Source organism: Cyprinodon tularosa, unplaced genomic scaffold, assembly GCF_016077235.1.
Source record: "Cyprinodon tularosa strain WSP-4 unplaced genomic scaffold, ASM1607723v1 ctg113, whole genome shotgun sequence".
In the NCBI taxonomy this organism is placed as follows: Eukaryota; Metazoa; Chordata; class Actinopteri; order Cyprinodontiformes; family Cyprinodontidae; genus Cyprinodon; species Cyprinodon tularosa.
In genome coordinates, this window is record NW_024037926.1 from 444,022 (window position 1) to 458,607 (window position 14,586).

The following is a 14,586-nucleotide window of genomic DNA, read 5'->3' on the forward strand; positions in this document are numbered from 1 at the left end:
TATATATATATATATATATATATATATATATATATATATATATATATATATATATATATATATATATATATATATATATATTTGTTGCATCATATCCTAAAATTATGTGGACATGAAGCCAGTTAGGCAGTGACGAGGAACAACCCTACAAACTCTAAATATCTGTAGCCGCATTAAGTAACTACCCTGAGGATTATGGGAAGATTTTATAATTTGGGTGGTGCTATGTCAGCTGTTTGGCATCTAGATGGAAGGAGATACCATGGCTTGAGTAGCTGCAGAAGGTGACCAAAAACCGTATCCTCTAAAATGGTATTTCTACAGTCATCCTGATTCACACATTCAGTATTATTTTAGTGTTAATTTTTGGCTCTATGTTGTCTCTTGTAATTCTGTTATTGTCTTTAGGGTTTCCTCTTTGAATGTTGCTTTATCTACCAAGATTTAAAGTAGGTTTGATGGATGATGGCTACGTACAGTATCTCTTTCAACACCACCTCATGAAAACAAAGTCTGTTTTATTTAATATTTTTTTCAAAAGACAGACATACCAGCAAATGCTTAAAATCAGTTTTCCTCTTCCCTAATTGATACCCCTACTTCATTGTCTCTCTGTTCTGTCCCACTATGATTTGGTTCCTAAAAGAAAAAGGACCAAAACTGCAAGAAACTAGCTATGGAATCAAATGATCTGCAACAATAAATAACCATAATTCTATCATTCCATCACAGCATTTTACAGCAGCTAACAAACTTTATAGATTACTGCTTTTTTGGTAAAGATGAAGTAAAACAGTTACCCTTTAATAAACACTGACAGTTTAACACATTTCAATGATACTGCAATCATTGTTCCAGATTACCATGCTAGATTTTCTTATACACCACTTGGAATCACACCGAGAATTTTACTCATATCTTTGCTTTTTTTTTAAAGAAATATACATAAATGTTTGTTAAATTGCATAATATGCTGCAAACACAGTGGTACATCTAAATTAGTATGAATATACTGATTACTTTTTAAACATTGGATGATTCGCCCTAAATAAAAACAAGTAGTATAATAAGTGATATTAATGAAATATCCAGGAAAGCGTAAATGGTCCTGGACCTGGGGGGTTGCAAAGTTTCAGTGATTGTATTGTTGTCATATGTTGCTTTTTCTCTTATTAAGTTACATGACATATCTTGATAGCCATGTATATTCTTTTGATGCAAACAATGCCTTTTACAACATCATTATTTATGTAGGAATTGTAATAATAAACTATTGTATTGTACATTTTCAACTGTAAATAATTCAATATATATGTATCATTATGTGGTTCTGTCTTTTTCTGAGGAATGTGGAGTATTAAAAAGTTAAAGCAAAAGCAGACTTTTGTTCTTTATATAAAAAAATCTAATATTTTCATTTTAAAAGTTGGTCATACTTGAATGGTTGTTGATATTTGATCATCATAAAGGGTCAAATAAACCTTTTTTTTGAGCAACCAAATAAAATTCTTAAAAAACCTTTACTTTTCTGTCTTTTTTTTTTCTCTTTTAAGCCTTTCAATTGTTTTTTTTCTGTTTTTAGCAATATAAATGTCAAGTCAATACATTTCAACCAGTGAATGCACATCAGGACACATTTCTAAGAGCCTCCTAAACAATGTAAACAGTAAAACCAAGAGTACATAGATAATGGCCATTACTTTATATATAGGTAATGTTATGGTTGTTCAATGTTGACAAGAAAATTATAGCGCAATGATTTTTAAATTTTTCTTTGAAAATATTTAATGAATCTCCAAACATCTTAAAGCTGATCCTCTAGCTTTGGCCTAGCTCAATAGGATATTAAGGTGATTTTTATCAAATAAGCTTAATAACTAGTACACAAAAGTCTTCATCATCATAGCACTAACATTAAGTCTGCATATGTGTCCAGACTAAGATAACCTGATTAGATGTATTTTTGGTCTGTCTATGGCTACGTTCACACTGCAGGTCTTGATGCTCGATAGTGATTTTTTTTTTATTGAAATAAAATATGATTTTTTTTTTTTTGCTAAAGTAGTTCAAACTACTATTTAATTTCAAACATCATCAGACTGCAGTCTATTGGCCAATAAAGTAAGAAGTGGGTTGCATTTGCCTGCACTGCTAATTTAGCGTATATCACTTGCAGCACAATGGACATAAAGAACTTGAACAAAGGTAACAGCTTGTGGATTTCTTAGTTTTCTTGAGCTTCAACTTTAACTTTTTTTTTCATTAAGTGCTACTTATAGCTAGGTTTTTACTTCTGTCTATTTGGCAGGTAGAGAAAGAAGAGAAGCGTCTTTGCGAAAGCACTTCTCTTCTTTCCGCTTGTTTGCATTTTTTATTCTTAACTTTTATAAGCCTACACTGCAAGAAAAGTTGGACTGGAACTTTTTGAGATGAAATCACTTTTTTGAGGGACACTTTGAAAAAACAAGCACCAGAAACATTACATTCAAAAACATATACATACAGTTAAATCAATTTAGAGTTCAACCTTTCAGTCAAGCCCCTACTTAGAATAGTTTTAAAAGCACTCAGGTGAATATGGTCATGAAGCTTTATTGAATTCTGAATATTATTCAATGCCAGAGGGGCAATGAATAAAACGAGCAAAGACTCTTGGCCAGATTGAATTCCATTCAGTTCATTTATTTAGTACAAATTCCCAAGACATGTCATCTCAAGGCACTTTACTGAGACAATTTGAAAAGATCGTACAGTCAGAGTCGTTTTGGTGTGGCCTTGCCAGTCTCGAGACTTAAACCCAATAGAAAATCTCTGGAGGGAGCTTAAGTCCATATTTCTCAGAGACAGCCGAGAAACTTTGCTGATCTACAGAACTGCATGGAGGAATGGGCCAAAATCCATGCTGCAGTGTGTGAGAAACTGGTGAAAACTACAGGAAAGGTTGACCTCTAGAATTGCAAACAAGAGCTACTGTACTGAATATTAACACTGATTTCACAGGTGTTCAAATACTTATTTGCAGCAGGAACATGGAAGTAAATTATTAAAAAAGTCATGCATTATACTCATATACATATAACCTTTGAGAACTTTCAGTGATCTGAATTTATTTTATACAGGCCCTTTTCTTAGCAGCGGTTAGTTTGACTTTCCAATGGGAATTTTCTACCTGAGCTAAATCTGTTCAGTATTCACTTTTGTTAGAATACTGCCTAACCATACATTAGCCATTACCTTCACTACCTTTGTTCAAAAGGTCTTTACCATACAGTGATCTCAAACACTGCAAACAATTGAAATCTAAGTAAGTCAATTTTTCTTAATATAAGTGCATTTTTCTTGAATTGAGCAGGTATGTGAGACACTTTGCCAATGGAATGAGACAAATTCTGTTAAAATGAGGAAGGGGGAGTGTTGACCTAGTTGGTTAGAGCGGTGTGCTTATGCTCTGAGAAGGTTGCAAGTACCTGGTTTGAATCTCAATGCCTCCGCAAGACCCTTATCCACCAATCACTCCCCGGGCGCCACACAATGGCAGCCCACTGATCCCCAAGGGGATAAAGTAAATGCAGAAGTAAATTTCTCCAATGTGAGATCAATTAAGTTTTATTATTATAAAAATAAGAGAAAAAAAACAACAACCCTAGTCTCTCATTTGAAGTTCATAATATAGGGATAACAATACATTGGCAGATCATCTTCTTTATCTACCCATATTAAGAATAAATATACTTATTCTAAGAAAATTTTACTCAGTTTTAGATTGTTTTTTTTCTGCCCATTTTGATCAGCTTATGTAAGTTATGCAAACACCCAGCCTCCAGAAGAATTGTGATCTGGTCTTTAGGTATAGAGAATATAAGTTATGAAATATCAACCAAAAACATGCTGGAATACAAGTAATAAGGAAAATATGGCACAGATGAGAATTACTTTTAGCCAACGTAAAATTAGATCTAAAGTTGATTTCCTGTTTTAGCTAATTTGCTACATAATCTTGGGGCACAAAATATTTACATTTAGATGGAGAGGAGGGAAATCAGTCACTAAACTAACATCCATCCATCCCATACAAATAACTATAATTTATATAATTAACTGAAGGTGGCTTTGCCTCTGCATGTGAGCTGCTGGGAAGCATTTACTTTTTCCACCTCGCTCAACAAACTATTCTTTCAACCTCAGATCCAGTTTCTTTTTCAGTCATGCAACATTAACTGCACTTTAAAAATCAGTAGCTTGATATGCATTCTCACAAATTAGGTCATTATGGTCAATGATGTGCTAGAACCAGCCCTCACATTTTCATGCCACTCTATCAATGTGGAATTAGTTTTCTTTGTTTTTGTTTGTTTGCTACATCAGGAATTATTAAATGTGACTAACAGTGAAAGACTAATTTTAACTACTTGATAACAATTATAATAAATATTATCATTATAATAACACTTGTTATTCTTGGAAACACCAAGTAACCGACGTGGGCAGAATAACCCAAAATGTTAAAGCTTGTTAACTTGGTGATTTTAAAGGTTTCCAAAGAAAAATCTTTTGTATTAAAGTAGCAATCATTCTCTTGAATAAAAGTTAAAAGCTGTCATCAAGAAAATATTATAGTGGATGCGGAAAAATGTTTGGTCATATATTGTAAAATCTTGGTAATTTATACAATATAATTGAGCTTTAGCTGGTTGGCGTTATCCCATTTTCATCATTAGGACTGCTTGGCTTTCAGTTAGCCATTTGGAGAAGGTCCCATTCATTTGTTACACTAGCCAGTTATGGAGAGAAATCAGTTTCTTCATCCTGTAGATGTAGAATATGTCCAGGTCTGGTGCTGTCAAGTTCCTCTTACTTGAGAGTCTTTGTTGGATGTCTGCCATTGTGATATTTACTGGGCTTTGTTCAGGGAGATTAGTGTGGTCTCCTGTTATATATATATTACCACTGGGCTTTATTGTTACAGTATGTGATGCTTCAATCTCCAACCCTGATTACCTGGTGAAGTGGTACTGTAAAAAGCTTTTGTTCTTTTTGTAATGTTGTATGAAATGTTGGGTAAGACTTCTGCACCTACACCACTGTACTTTAATTTGTCTGTAATAGTTTTATTTTTAGATTTCTTTTTTTAAATAACAATTCAAAATCAATATATATATATATATATATATATATATATACGCCCTAACCCCTTAATCCCTCAATCACTACATAGGTGGGGACTACAGTATATATATATATATATATATATATATATATATATATATATATATATATATATATATATATATATATATATATATATATATATATATATATATATATATATATATATAAATTATAATTTAGTAAATTTGTATTTATCATTACTGTTTTCAGTTTTCTGTTATTTGAATTACTAGTGTGAATTTATCGTTTTCTTTATTGGGAGGGTATGTCAACTTTCAAGCAAACTTTTGATTTAGAATCAAATACATGTCAGAGTATTTACTGAGCATTTCAAATAAGCTATGATTAATTTGTGATTACTTAATATGTTGAACTTTAAATTTAATGCACAGTTCCTTTTTCAAAACTTCTAGTTAATTAATTTTGTAAAATATTTTGTTTTTAGACACATAATTAACACATCTAGTACCTCATCTTTTTTCCCCTTTGCTTGCTAAAAATATAAAAAGTGGTGTATTAATAGTGGCATCTATTTCTTTTAATGGCAATCTAATGAAAAGAAGGGAAATGTCAATTACTTTTAACCCTACACCTTAACAAAGTCTGCAAGATAAAAAGTTGGCAAAACACTTCTCCATAATAGATTTTCAAAATCTCTGTTAGTTGGCTTACACCACTGGCCTAACACCCTTTAATTTCAAAGATGCACAACTTAGCGTTTAAAAATATGTTAAGCAGTGTCTGAAATTTTCTGAGAAAGCTTCAGTTTTAATGCTGCTACAACTGTCTTTTTTCATTTAGAATATGTATTTTAAAAAGAACTGCTCAAAGATTGCTCTTTGCATTTTTTTACAATTTGCACCCTAATTGTAAAAATATTACCACAATACACAATACTCCCATATAAATCATAGCCTCGAGGCCTTAGGGTGACCTTCAAGGCAGACACAACATTTGCTTGAGCCAAGGCCAACCCCTCCAGCAGAAAAATAAACTTGGCCTGAAACCCTAGTTGGTTCTCAGAAGGTAAGCTGCTGTTTGATCCCATGGCATACTCTCTATCTGTTCTGTAATCGTGTGTTGGTTCTGGTTAGAACATGATAAAGCAAAAGAGCTGCTTTTTCCTCTTCCTCACCAAGGTTTTTATTGAAAGTTAGAACAGATATTCAAAACTTCATATGGGGTCAGTAATCTCTGTGCTCAGTGACACATTGACATAACTGTTGAAGGAGTCCTAACCTGGAAATTTCATGTTAAAATGTGTTTGTTGTTGTTCGGCTTCAGTTAAAACCTGCCAGAAGATCTGAAGTGTAAAAGCGGCTTTGCCATTACACCCATTTCTTTTCCACCAATTGGAGACTCACTTTAGATTAGCTGGCAAGTGTTGCTGCCTCTGGACCTTTTTTTTCATATTATGTAAGAGACTAGTAAACAATTGTTAAAGAACCATTGCAAACTGCTAACTTTGCTCATGCCACAACCACATGAACACTCATGCACAAAAGTCAAATTCTGTGCCTTCCGTTGGTATTAAAAAGGGTGCTAAAAGAGGTCACAAAGAGCTACATTTAATTATTTTTTCTCAGTAACTGAACATGTAAAAGCACCTAAACAAAATATATGCCATAAAAACTGCTGACCGCAAATTAAAGAGAATTGATCCTTAAGGGGCGTAGAGACTTAAAAACTTAAATGCTACCTTTACTGTGGCTGTGTCTGAACATCCGCCCTAACCCCTTAATCCCTCAATCACTACATAGGTGGGGACTACAGTATATAGTGGACTTCATAGTGAACTCAGTTAACTTACCTTTTAGACACTTTTCGCTTCCCATTGGGCACATAACTCCACCTCTCTGCACGGTGTCTGTGCCATTTTTGTTATTTGTTGCCGTTGTCGGGTAGTGACAGCACTCCACTGTGACTACAAAACCCATGATGTTTTGCAAGCAGAGCTTTCCTCACAAAGCATTTCATAATATATCTGTTCGTCTAGTGACCATGGATGATCACTACTTTTCAAGGTGCATTATAGGATATTTCAAGTCCACTACTTTTTCATCCACTAGATGTTCGGACACTCATCTAAAATGGCTTAATCACTATTTTGTAATTAGGGTGGACATTCAGACACCACCTGAGTTTTTAAATCAGTTGCATAAACATAGGGATATACAATAGGACTTAATGATTTACAAAAAAAGGGGTGAAGAACATCAGTTATGTAAAAGAAATACAAGCTTGATTGAAAGAATGGGTTTAAACCAAACTCCTAGGATCCAATGATGACTTCTGATTATTTTTTATTGACAACAAATAAATAGTATATGACTCAACAGATATATTTCATGGTTTATACATCTGACAACAGTGCTTACACTAGGTCATTATGAACAAATAAATGCTGACAGCAAGTGGTGTGCTAAGGCATCACTAGTTTTTTTTGTTAACTTTTTTTTCCTTGAAGTTGATACTTTGATACTACATTTCACGGATTTCTTTATGTTATATTTATGATAAAATCAATCCAAGAGCTAGTCTCAAAAAGTTAGTACATTTTTTTTTGGAATACAATTAGATAATATCAATATTTACATCTTAAAATATGTTTGTTGAGCAGTTGGGTATGGAGCATTACAGTAATACCACTAGATATTCACGAAATATGCAAATACATTTTTTTGTATTTTTTTTTCCATGTGAAAAAACAAAAAACTATACTTCAACTTTTATTAAATTTCTCGCAGGAGGATAAGAACAAAGACATTAAAGGGCTAAGCTATAACCAAAGGCTTGTGAGAGGTACTCCATGTGTTACAGCACACAAAGAAAACACCATGACCCTTCAAAGATTAGATCAGAAACATTACAGCTTGACATGCCGCAGTTTTTCTCCTTTTTTTTTTTTTTGATGAATTGGACACAAACATCTGAAATATGTAGACAAGAAAAATAAAAGATCTTTCATTTCAACTACAGGAGCAAATCTTGGAGGTGAACATGGAGGTGTCAAAGCCTGTCAGGCAAGAAAACCGATTTAGTTTTCTATGGTGTGATAAGCATAGACTGCAGGTGAAAAGAAATGTGTTCCCTCATCTTAACTTCAAATGGCTTTGTGAGCTAGGCAAACATCCCCTCTCATTTTCACAGGGCCAGCTCGACCCTGGCTGCCCCACAAAGGCATACCTGACGATGACAGATGAGGCTGTGTGTCAAGTTAGAGGGGAGATGGAGGTAAGTGAAGGTGGGAGTCCTAAAGTGGAATGGCTGCCATCCGCAGCAGAAACTCTGACTCACTGGCCTTTCAGTCTTACCAGTCAGGCCCCCTGCTCTTTGCCCATGGACAACCTACACACTTACACACCTGGACAAACAGCCCAACAGGCCAGGAGAAGCAGACCAACCTTAAATACCTTTCCTTCTCTCTCCTTCACTGGAAACCTACTCTCTACCTTTACCCCATCTCCGATAACTCATACTTGGATGTCAACTAACTTCTAGTACATTGTTTTTCCCTTATATGTTAAGCCAGTTTTCTCTTGTCCTCTAATAGTAATATTGTGTTTATAATAAGCAATGATCCATTTTATTGTAAATTTGGATTTCTTATAAGTACTCCTTGTACATATGGCTTTTGTGTGCATTGTTTATAAAAGAAAGACAAAAATAAACATAATTCTGGCTTTAAATGAAAAAATATATAATTTCCAAGGCAATATCAACTCCAAATTATCCCCATTGACCTAAGCTGTTTCATAATGTTGGGCCAAACTAATCAGATCAATGCCTAAAAGCAACAATCACAACATAAACAGAGAGACAAAATGACTCACAACATATACTGTGCTGATTAATAAAGGAATGTAAAAAATAATTTAACTGGAACTTAAATATAACTTAAAAAAGTATAACACTCTCAATAAATAGTTGCACTATTTACACCATTCTTATGAGACTCAAAATTTCACTAAAATACCAAAACTATAGAAGCAGCAAACTTTACAGGCATGAGGTACAGCAAAGCGATCATGTGATGTCTACAGTAGAGAGGAGATGTCCTCATTTGATGCACAAATGTATTCTCCCCCGCTCATGACTGTTTTTGTAAGCTGGTTTATTGGTAACTTCTCCAATTTTAGGAATTTTCTTTATATTTTCAAGTTAGTTAATATTCTTATGAATTCTTTTGTGTCAGTTGCAATTGGCTGTTTTGGTATCTATATAGTGACAACATAAAATTATATTACATCATTAAGATATAATTATGCAGAAGAGACAAATGATAATGTTAATACAAGTGTATAACTATTTACATTGTTTGAGAGTGATTCATTTAAACTGTTTGGATTACTTTTCTATGACCTCTAGCAGATGAACCATGGCACTGCATGTGGTGCGACTCTACGTGAGTCACTAACCACTAGTATGAAATGATGTGTGAGGCAGCAGAATCTAAAATACAAACATTACATCTTGAATACATAAAGTTACCAGGAATATATAGTTTTCATATAAAGTTTATAAATGTAATCACCGAAGATCCTGTAGCCTTAAAGGGATAGTTCGGTATTTTTGACATGAATCTGTATGGCATCCCGATCACCAGCGGCATGCAATCACACTGACTTACCCCTGGCAGCGTCCTGTGAGCAGAGTTATCGTCCAGTTTTGGTCAAGCCGAAAGTAGTCCTGCAGGTTTTTAGGTACAGCGAAATAAAACGTTTCTCTTCCCAAAACATTATGTGTCCAAAAGAGTGATATTTTCACATCCCAAAAACATTGTAGTGGAAAAAGTCACACGTCGTTATCAATTGGTCCTATTTTCTCTCTGTTCGTATCAGTGCGAGCCGTCATTCAGACAGCGAGCCCAACAACAGAAAATAGGACCAATTGATAACGACGTGTGACTTTTTCCACTACAATGTTTTTGGGATGCGAAAATATCACTCTTTTGGACACATAATGTTTTGGGAAGAGAAACGTTTTATTTCGCTGTACCTAAAAACCTGCAGGACTACTTTCGGCTTGACCAAAACTGGACGATAACTCTGCTCACAGGACGCTGCCAGGGGTAAGTCAGTGTGATTGCATGCCGCTGGTGATCGGGATGCCATACAGATTCATGTCAAAAATACCGAACTATCCCTTTAAATGTCCTCACAAATACTCATGTTTTGCAAAAGTTACAATCTTTCAACAATCCTTTTTGTTGGGGGAATTTATTGTGTTTTTTTTTTGTGTTTTTTTCTGCTTCTTTCTAATTTTCCTTTTGGACCTTAGGCGCAATGCAAACACCAAGGGAACACACATGTTGTAGCCTTTGCAGTCTAGTTTGACTTAAATAACTCATCCCTTGAGGAGAGCGTTGCTGTATATCTAGGTGCTTTTCATAGACTAAATGGATATATGCTTCAATGCTTCAAAATACCCCATTTGGTTTCCAGAGTAGCATAGCAATATGTCATCTGCATAAAATAGCATACAAGCCAAGTGAAAACAAAACTAATAGAAAAACAAACTGCATTGTAAGGGGTCAAATTGCTAAATACTATGCAGTTTGCCTTAGACAGCCATTCATTTAATAGCAGCTTCTAAAAGATTTTTTGAAAGATATGCATTTTTCACTACTGAGTAGAAAGTGCAGTAATTGAGGTCATCTAAAAAGAATGCTGATTAAATATGGCATATTCCAAAAAATATTCATGTTGTGGAAAATATCTTTGCTCTTTACATGTTCTTGTATTCTTTTAGGTCTCCACAATTAACGGCTGTGAAATAACACGAAGGATGATGTTCACAGGAAGAATTTTAAATACCATATATGAGTCAGAGAGAGACCATGGATGAAGTGAAATGATAGTTATTATATATGCTAAATATCTCTTTGATTGTGGTTGACATGAAAAAATAGAAGTAAAGTATTAGACCGAGATGCAGAGCGAACTACTACATCGATTGTTGCATGAAAACTCAGTTTGTATGTGTCAGGAAAATTGAGTAACAAAATAGAAATCTATTATAGCAGCTATATTGTTTAACAAAGTTACTTTATGCGAACAGACACATACAGAAAAACGCTGTATAGAAGTGCACTTTGTACTGAAGATGTAGTGGAATTAGTAAATGACCTAAAACAAACCCAGCACTTTGTCTTACAGAGCGTTTAGCATACTGTGGCCGGAAATTATGTGCTGACATAAACATCCAAATGTCATTTTTACATTTACTAACTACCCAGCGACAGAAGAAAGTCTGTGAAATTAAAGCCTGCAGGTCGGTTGGGTAGGATTTAAGATTTGGGCTGGGCAGACAGTCTATCCAACCTTTTATCCCTATATTTCTGTGTGAATGTGGTGTGCAGCACTAAGATCAGGGAAGCTACAAGCATTAAACAAGCATTTTCTACATTCTGAAAAGGACCGGAGTGGATTTACTTTCTGCTTTTTTCAGTTTAACGTGGTTCTTGAGGTAACAAAGGTTTAAACTAGTTCCATAAGGGAGGAGTTTTGACTGAAAATAATTCACCCCAAACCCTAAGTGAGGTCATAGACAACATTCTTTAAGTCATAATCAAGGTATATACTGTAGTTATTAGCAGGGGCAGCTGCATAAGATGAGGGGTGCCAAGTGAGGTTCTGGATTTTTTGAAGTTGTTAGTACATTTCATATGTGATGCTGTCATCATGTTTTCTTTTGTAATACAAGATGACAGAGTTGTGTAACCACATGTTAGAATGATTGAATACTATTAGGGAGGACTATTAGCATCAAAGAAGACAAAACTGCCTAAGTCTAATATTTATCATGGATTAGAATGAAAAGCCACGTTAACATTTCAAATGCAGATTTCTTTTGTGTAACATTTTCCAAGACTGTGGTTTCTATAATTGACTATTTAGAATTTTTGCATATTGCAATTAGCCTTTTATATGTTTAATTTGTGACTTAAAACAATATGACTGTCGTATGATTCCAAGATCCAACCCATATTTACGGTGTTTGAGAATTCATTCAAATCACTGGTCAGTATATTATCATATCAGCACTACCCCGAGCCAGCATCAACGCAATCTCACACTTGTTTTGATATACCTTTGGTTCAATCATGTGATTGTAATGAGGTAACTAAAATCATTATTAAAGCCAGCACAAAAGTCACCAAAAGGCATGCTACCTAGACTTGGTTACACTTTTTTTTTTTTTTTTGGCTGAGATATTGAAAAGGTCTCTTTTCTGTATTTTAATACTATATATATATATTTACGGCTTGTATTGCACAGTTTACTTTTTGTATTGCAGCAAAAAAAAAAATAAAAAAAAAAATTCAATGGAGTCTCATTCTTGTTCGTTATCTTCCTTTCATAAGGAGATGGAAGCCGGTTGGGATTGCAGTACAGATGAAGAGGTATGCTTTTATTAGCAGCATGTACAGGAAACTGTGAGCCAAGATGAGGATGAAGAGGGTTGGTTTGGCAATTCTGGTTGTGTTGAGTTAGAGAAAGGGTCCCGGAGCAGCGAGTGATGATCCCTGCTCAAGCTGGTCACCCAACAGTACGGACATGATTTCGATTAAGGTTCTCTGAAGCATTAGGATCACGACAGGAGCACTCATTCCCTATGTCGCAGGAGATTGGGAATGGTATTACCTAAGTAGAAGAAAAACAAAATTACATTTAGTTGTCAACCTTAACCCAAAAGCAACATTTTCAAAACACATATTTGCATATTATGTTGAATTCTAAAAAACTAGGGTTTTCACAGCACTAGTGGCTGACAGCAGTAGGCTGACAAGAAAGGGGGTATGAGAGAAGGGGAGAGCCATGTGGCAAGGGACCACAGACTGGATTTGAACCCAGGTTGGCCGCGTCAAGGACTAAGGCCGCTAAACATGGGTCGTGCGCACGACCAGGGAGGCTCATCAGAACCAGTAAGAACAAAAATGGAGCCTTAAACAATTGGCAATCGAGCAAAAGGCATGAGCCCGGACTGGATTTTAACCTTCCACTAGGACAGTGTCCCTACACATAGACTCAGAGCAAATACACACAAGCAAATTTAAAGATTTTTTGTAAAAAAATATATTTAAAAAAATCTTGTATTATCCTTGCAATTATGCACCACTCTTGTGTTGGTCTATCTTATTGCTACTTCTGCAATGCACCTTTAAAGTGAAGGACCCAACCAAGAACTAAAATCAAAAAAGAGATCAAAAGTATGCACCTGACTTGCAATAGTATAACACCTGTTAGGCAGAAGAAGTTTATCTGAACGTAGTAGGTGAGTGTTCAGTATGTCATGCAATGTGAAAAGTAGATTCCCCTAAACAACTAACAAACAACTCCATAGTAAATTAAAAGCAGGAGAGTTTGCGGTTCTGTTGCTCAAAGAGGATCTGTTATGTCATAACACTGGGGCATCAAAGCATTTTATCTTCAATTTTCTGATAGTTTTGTACATAAGGTCCTTGCAATAAAAGTAGTGCAATCATTGGTTGTTGCCCCTGGCTTTGACGTAGTTGGATAACGTTGGCAGTGCGTCATCGGCACCAGCTGCTGCTGCCTTGTCTACTCGTTCACCTCTCAAAGGGGTTGGCTTAAGCTGTTTGGGTACACAAAATGTGTCCCCCGTCTCCAGGCCAAACAGGAAGCACGTGCTCTCCGAGTCATGTCAGGCAGGCGGGCAGCATACCAAGGACATGTTTGTATTTGTATCGTAGTGGCTTATACTGAAAGGAGCTGAGAATCTGCAGTCAGACTTGCTTGATCTCATTGGGCAGAAATAGTATATCTGTGTTTTTCTTTTTTGGAGAAATGGTCGCATCAGACATTGTAAGTCAAATAAAAATACAAGCCAGTGAAGGCAGACATTAGATGATACCATACCTTTAGCTAAAATCAGCTTTTACTTTAGTGCAATAAATAAAAACTTTCTATATTGACTGACTTTTTCAAAGTTACATTTCTATAAATACTGTATGATGTAGCTAATACAGAACTACTTAGATTATGCTGATAAGCTTTGTCTCAAAATTAAAAAATACACTGCAGGCTAAATATTAGCTTAGAATTGGATTAGATGGGTAACTGCAAAGTATAACAGAAATAAATATGTAAATATGTATATAATTTTGCCAACTAATAAGGAGCTAAAAGCATCCATTAACTATCCCACATATAATATACTCTTGAAGGAGATGAAGCACTGATATTGTTTTAGTGAAGAAAAATATTAGTAAAAAACATACATCTAGCTTTGTACTTTACTATGCCTAGATACCCAGAGGGGCTTTACATCTATTATTTCTCTTACAATTATACATACTTTGATACAGAGGGCCTGTATTAAAACATGTATAAAGCCTGTTTGAGTACCAAAAACATGCAGTCCAATGCTCAACACAAAACTCAGGATGCTAGA

At 34.9% G+C, this 14,586-nt stretch overlaps 1 protein-coding gene across 2 annotated transcripts in view; it reads right to left on the minus strand.

Annotated features, from left to right (window-relative positions):
- Window positions 1-10,365: 10,365 nt before the first annotated feature.
- Window positions 10,366-14,586, minus strand: part of pappaa (pregnancy-associated plasma protein A, pappalysin 1a) — a 121,926-nt gene continuing 117,705 nt past the window's right edge. For both annotated transcript variants that reach the window (XM_038301966.1, XM_038301957.1), the window contains exon 22: window positions 10,366-12,815. In XM_038301966.1, coding sequence (XP_038157894.1) covers window positions 12,711-12,815 — 105 coding nt within the window. In that variant the 3' untranslated portion in view covers window positions 10,366-12,710. The remainder of the gene's footprint in view (window positions 12,816-14,586) is intronic.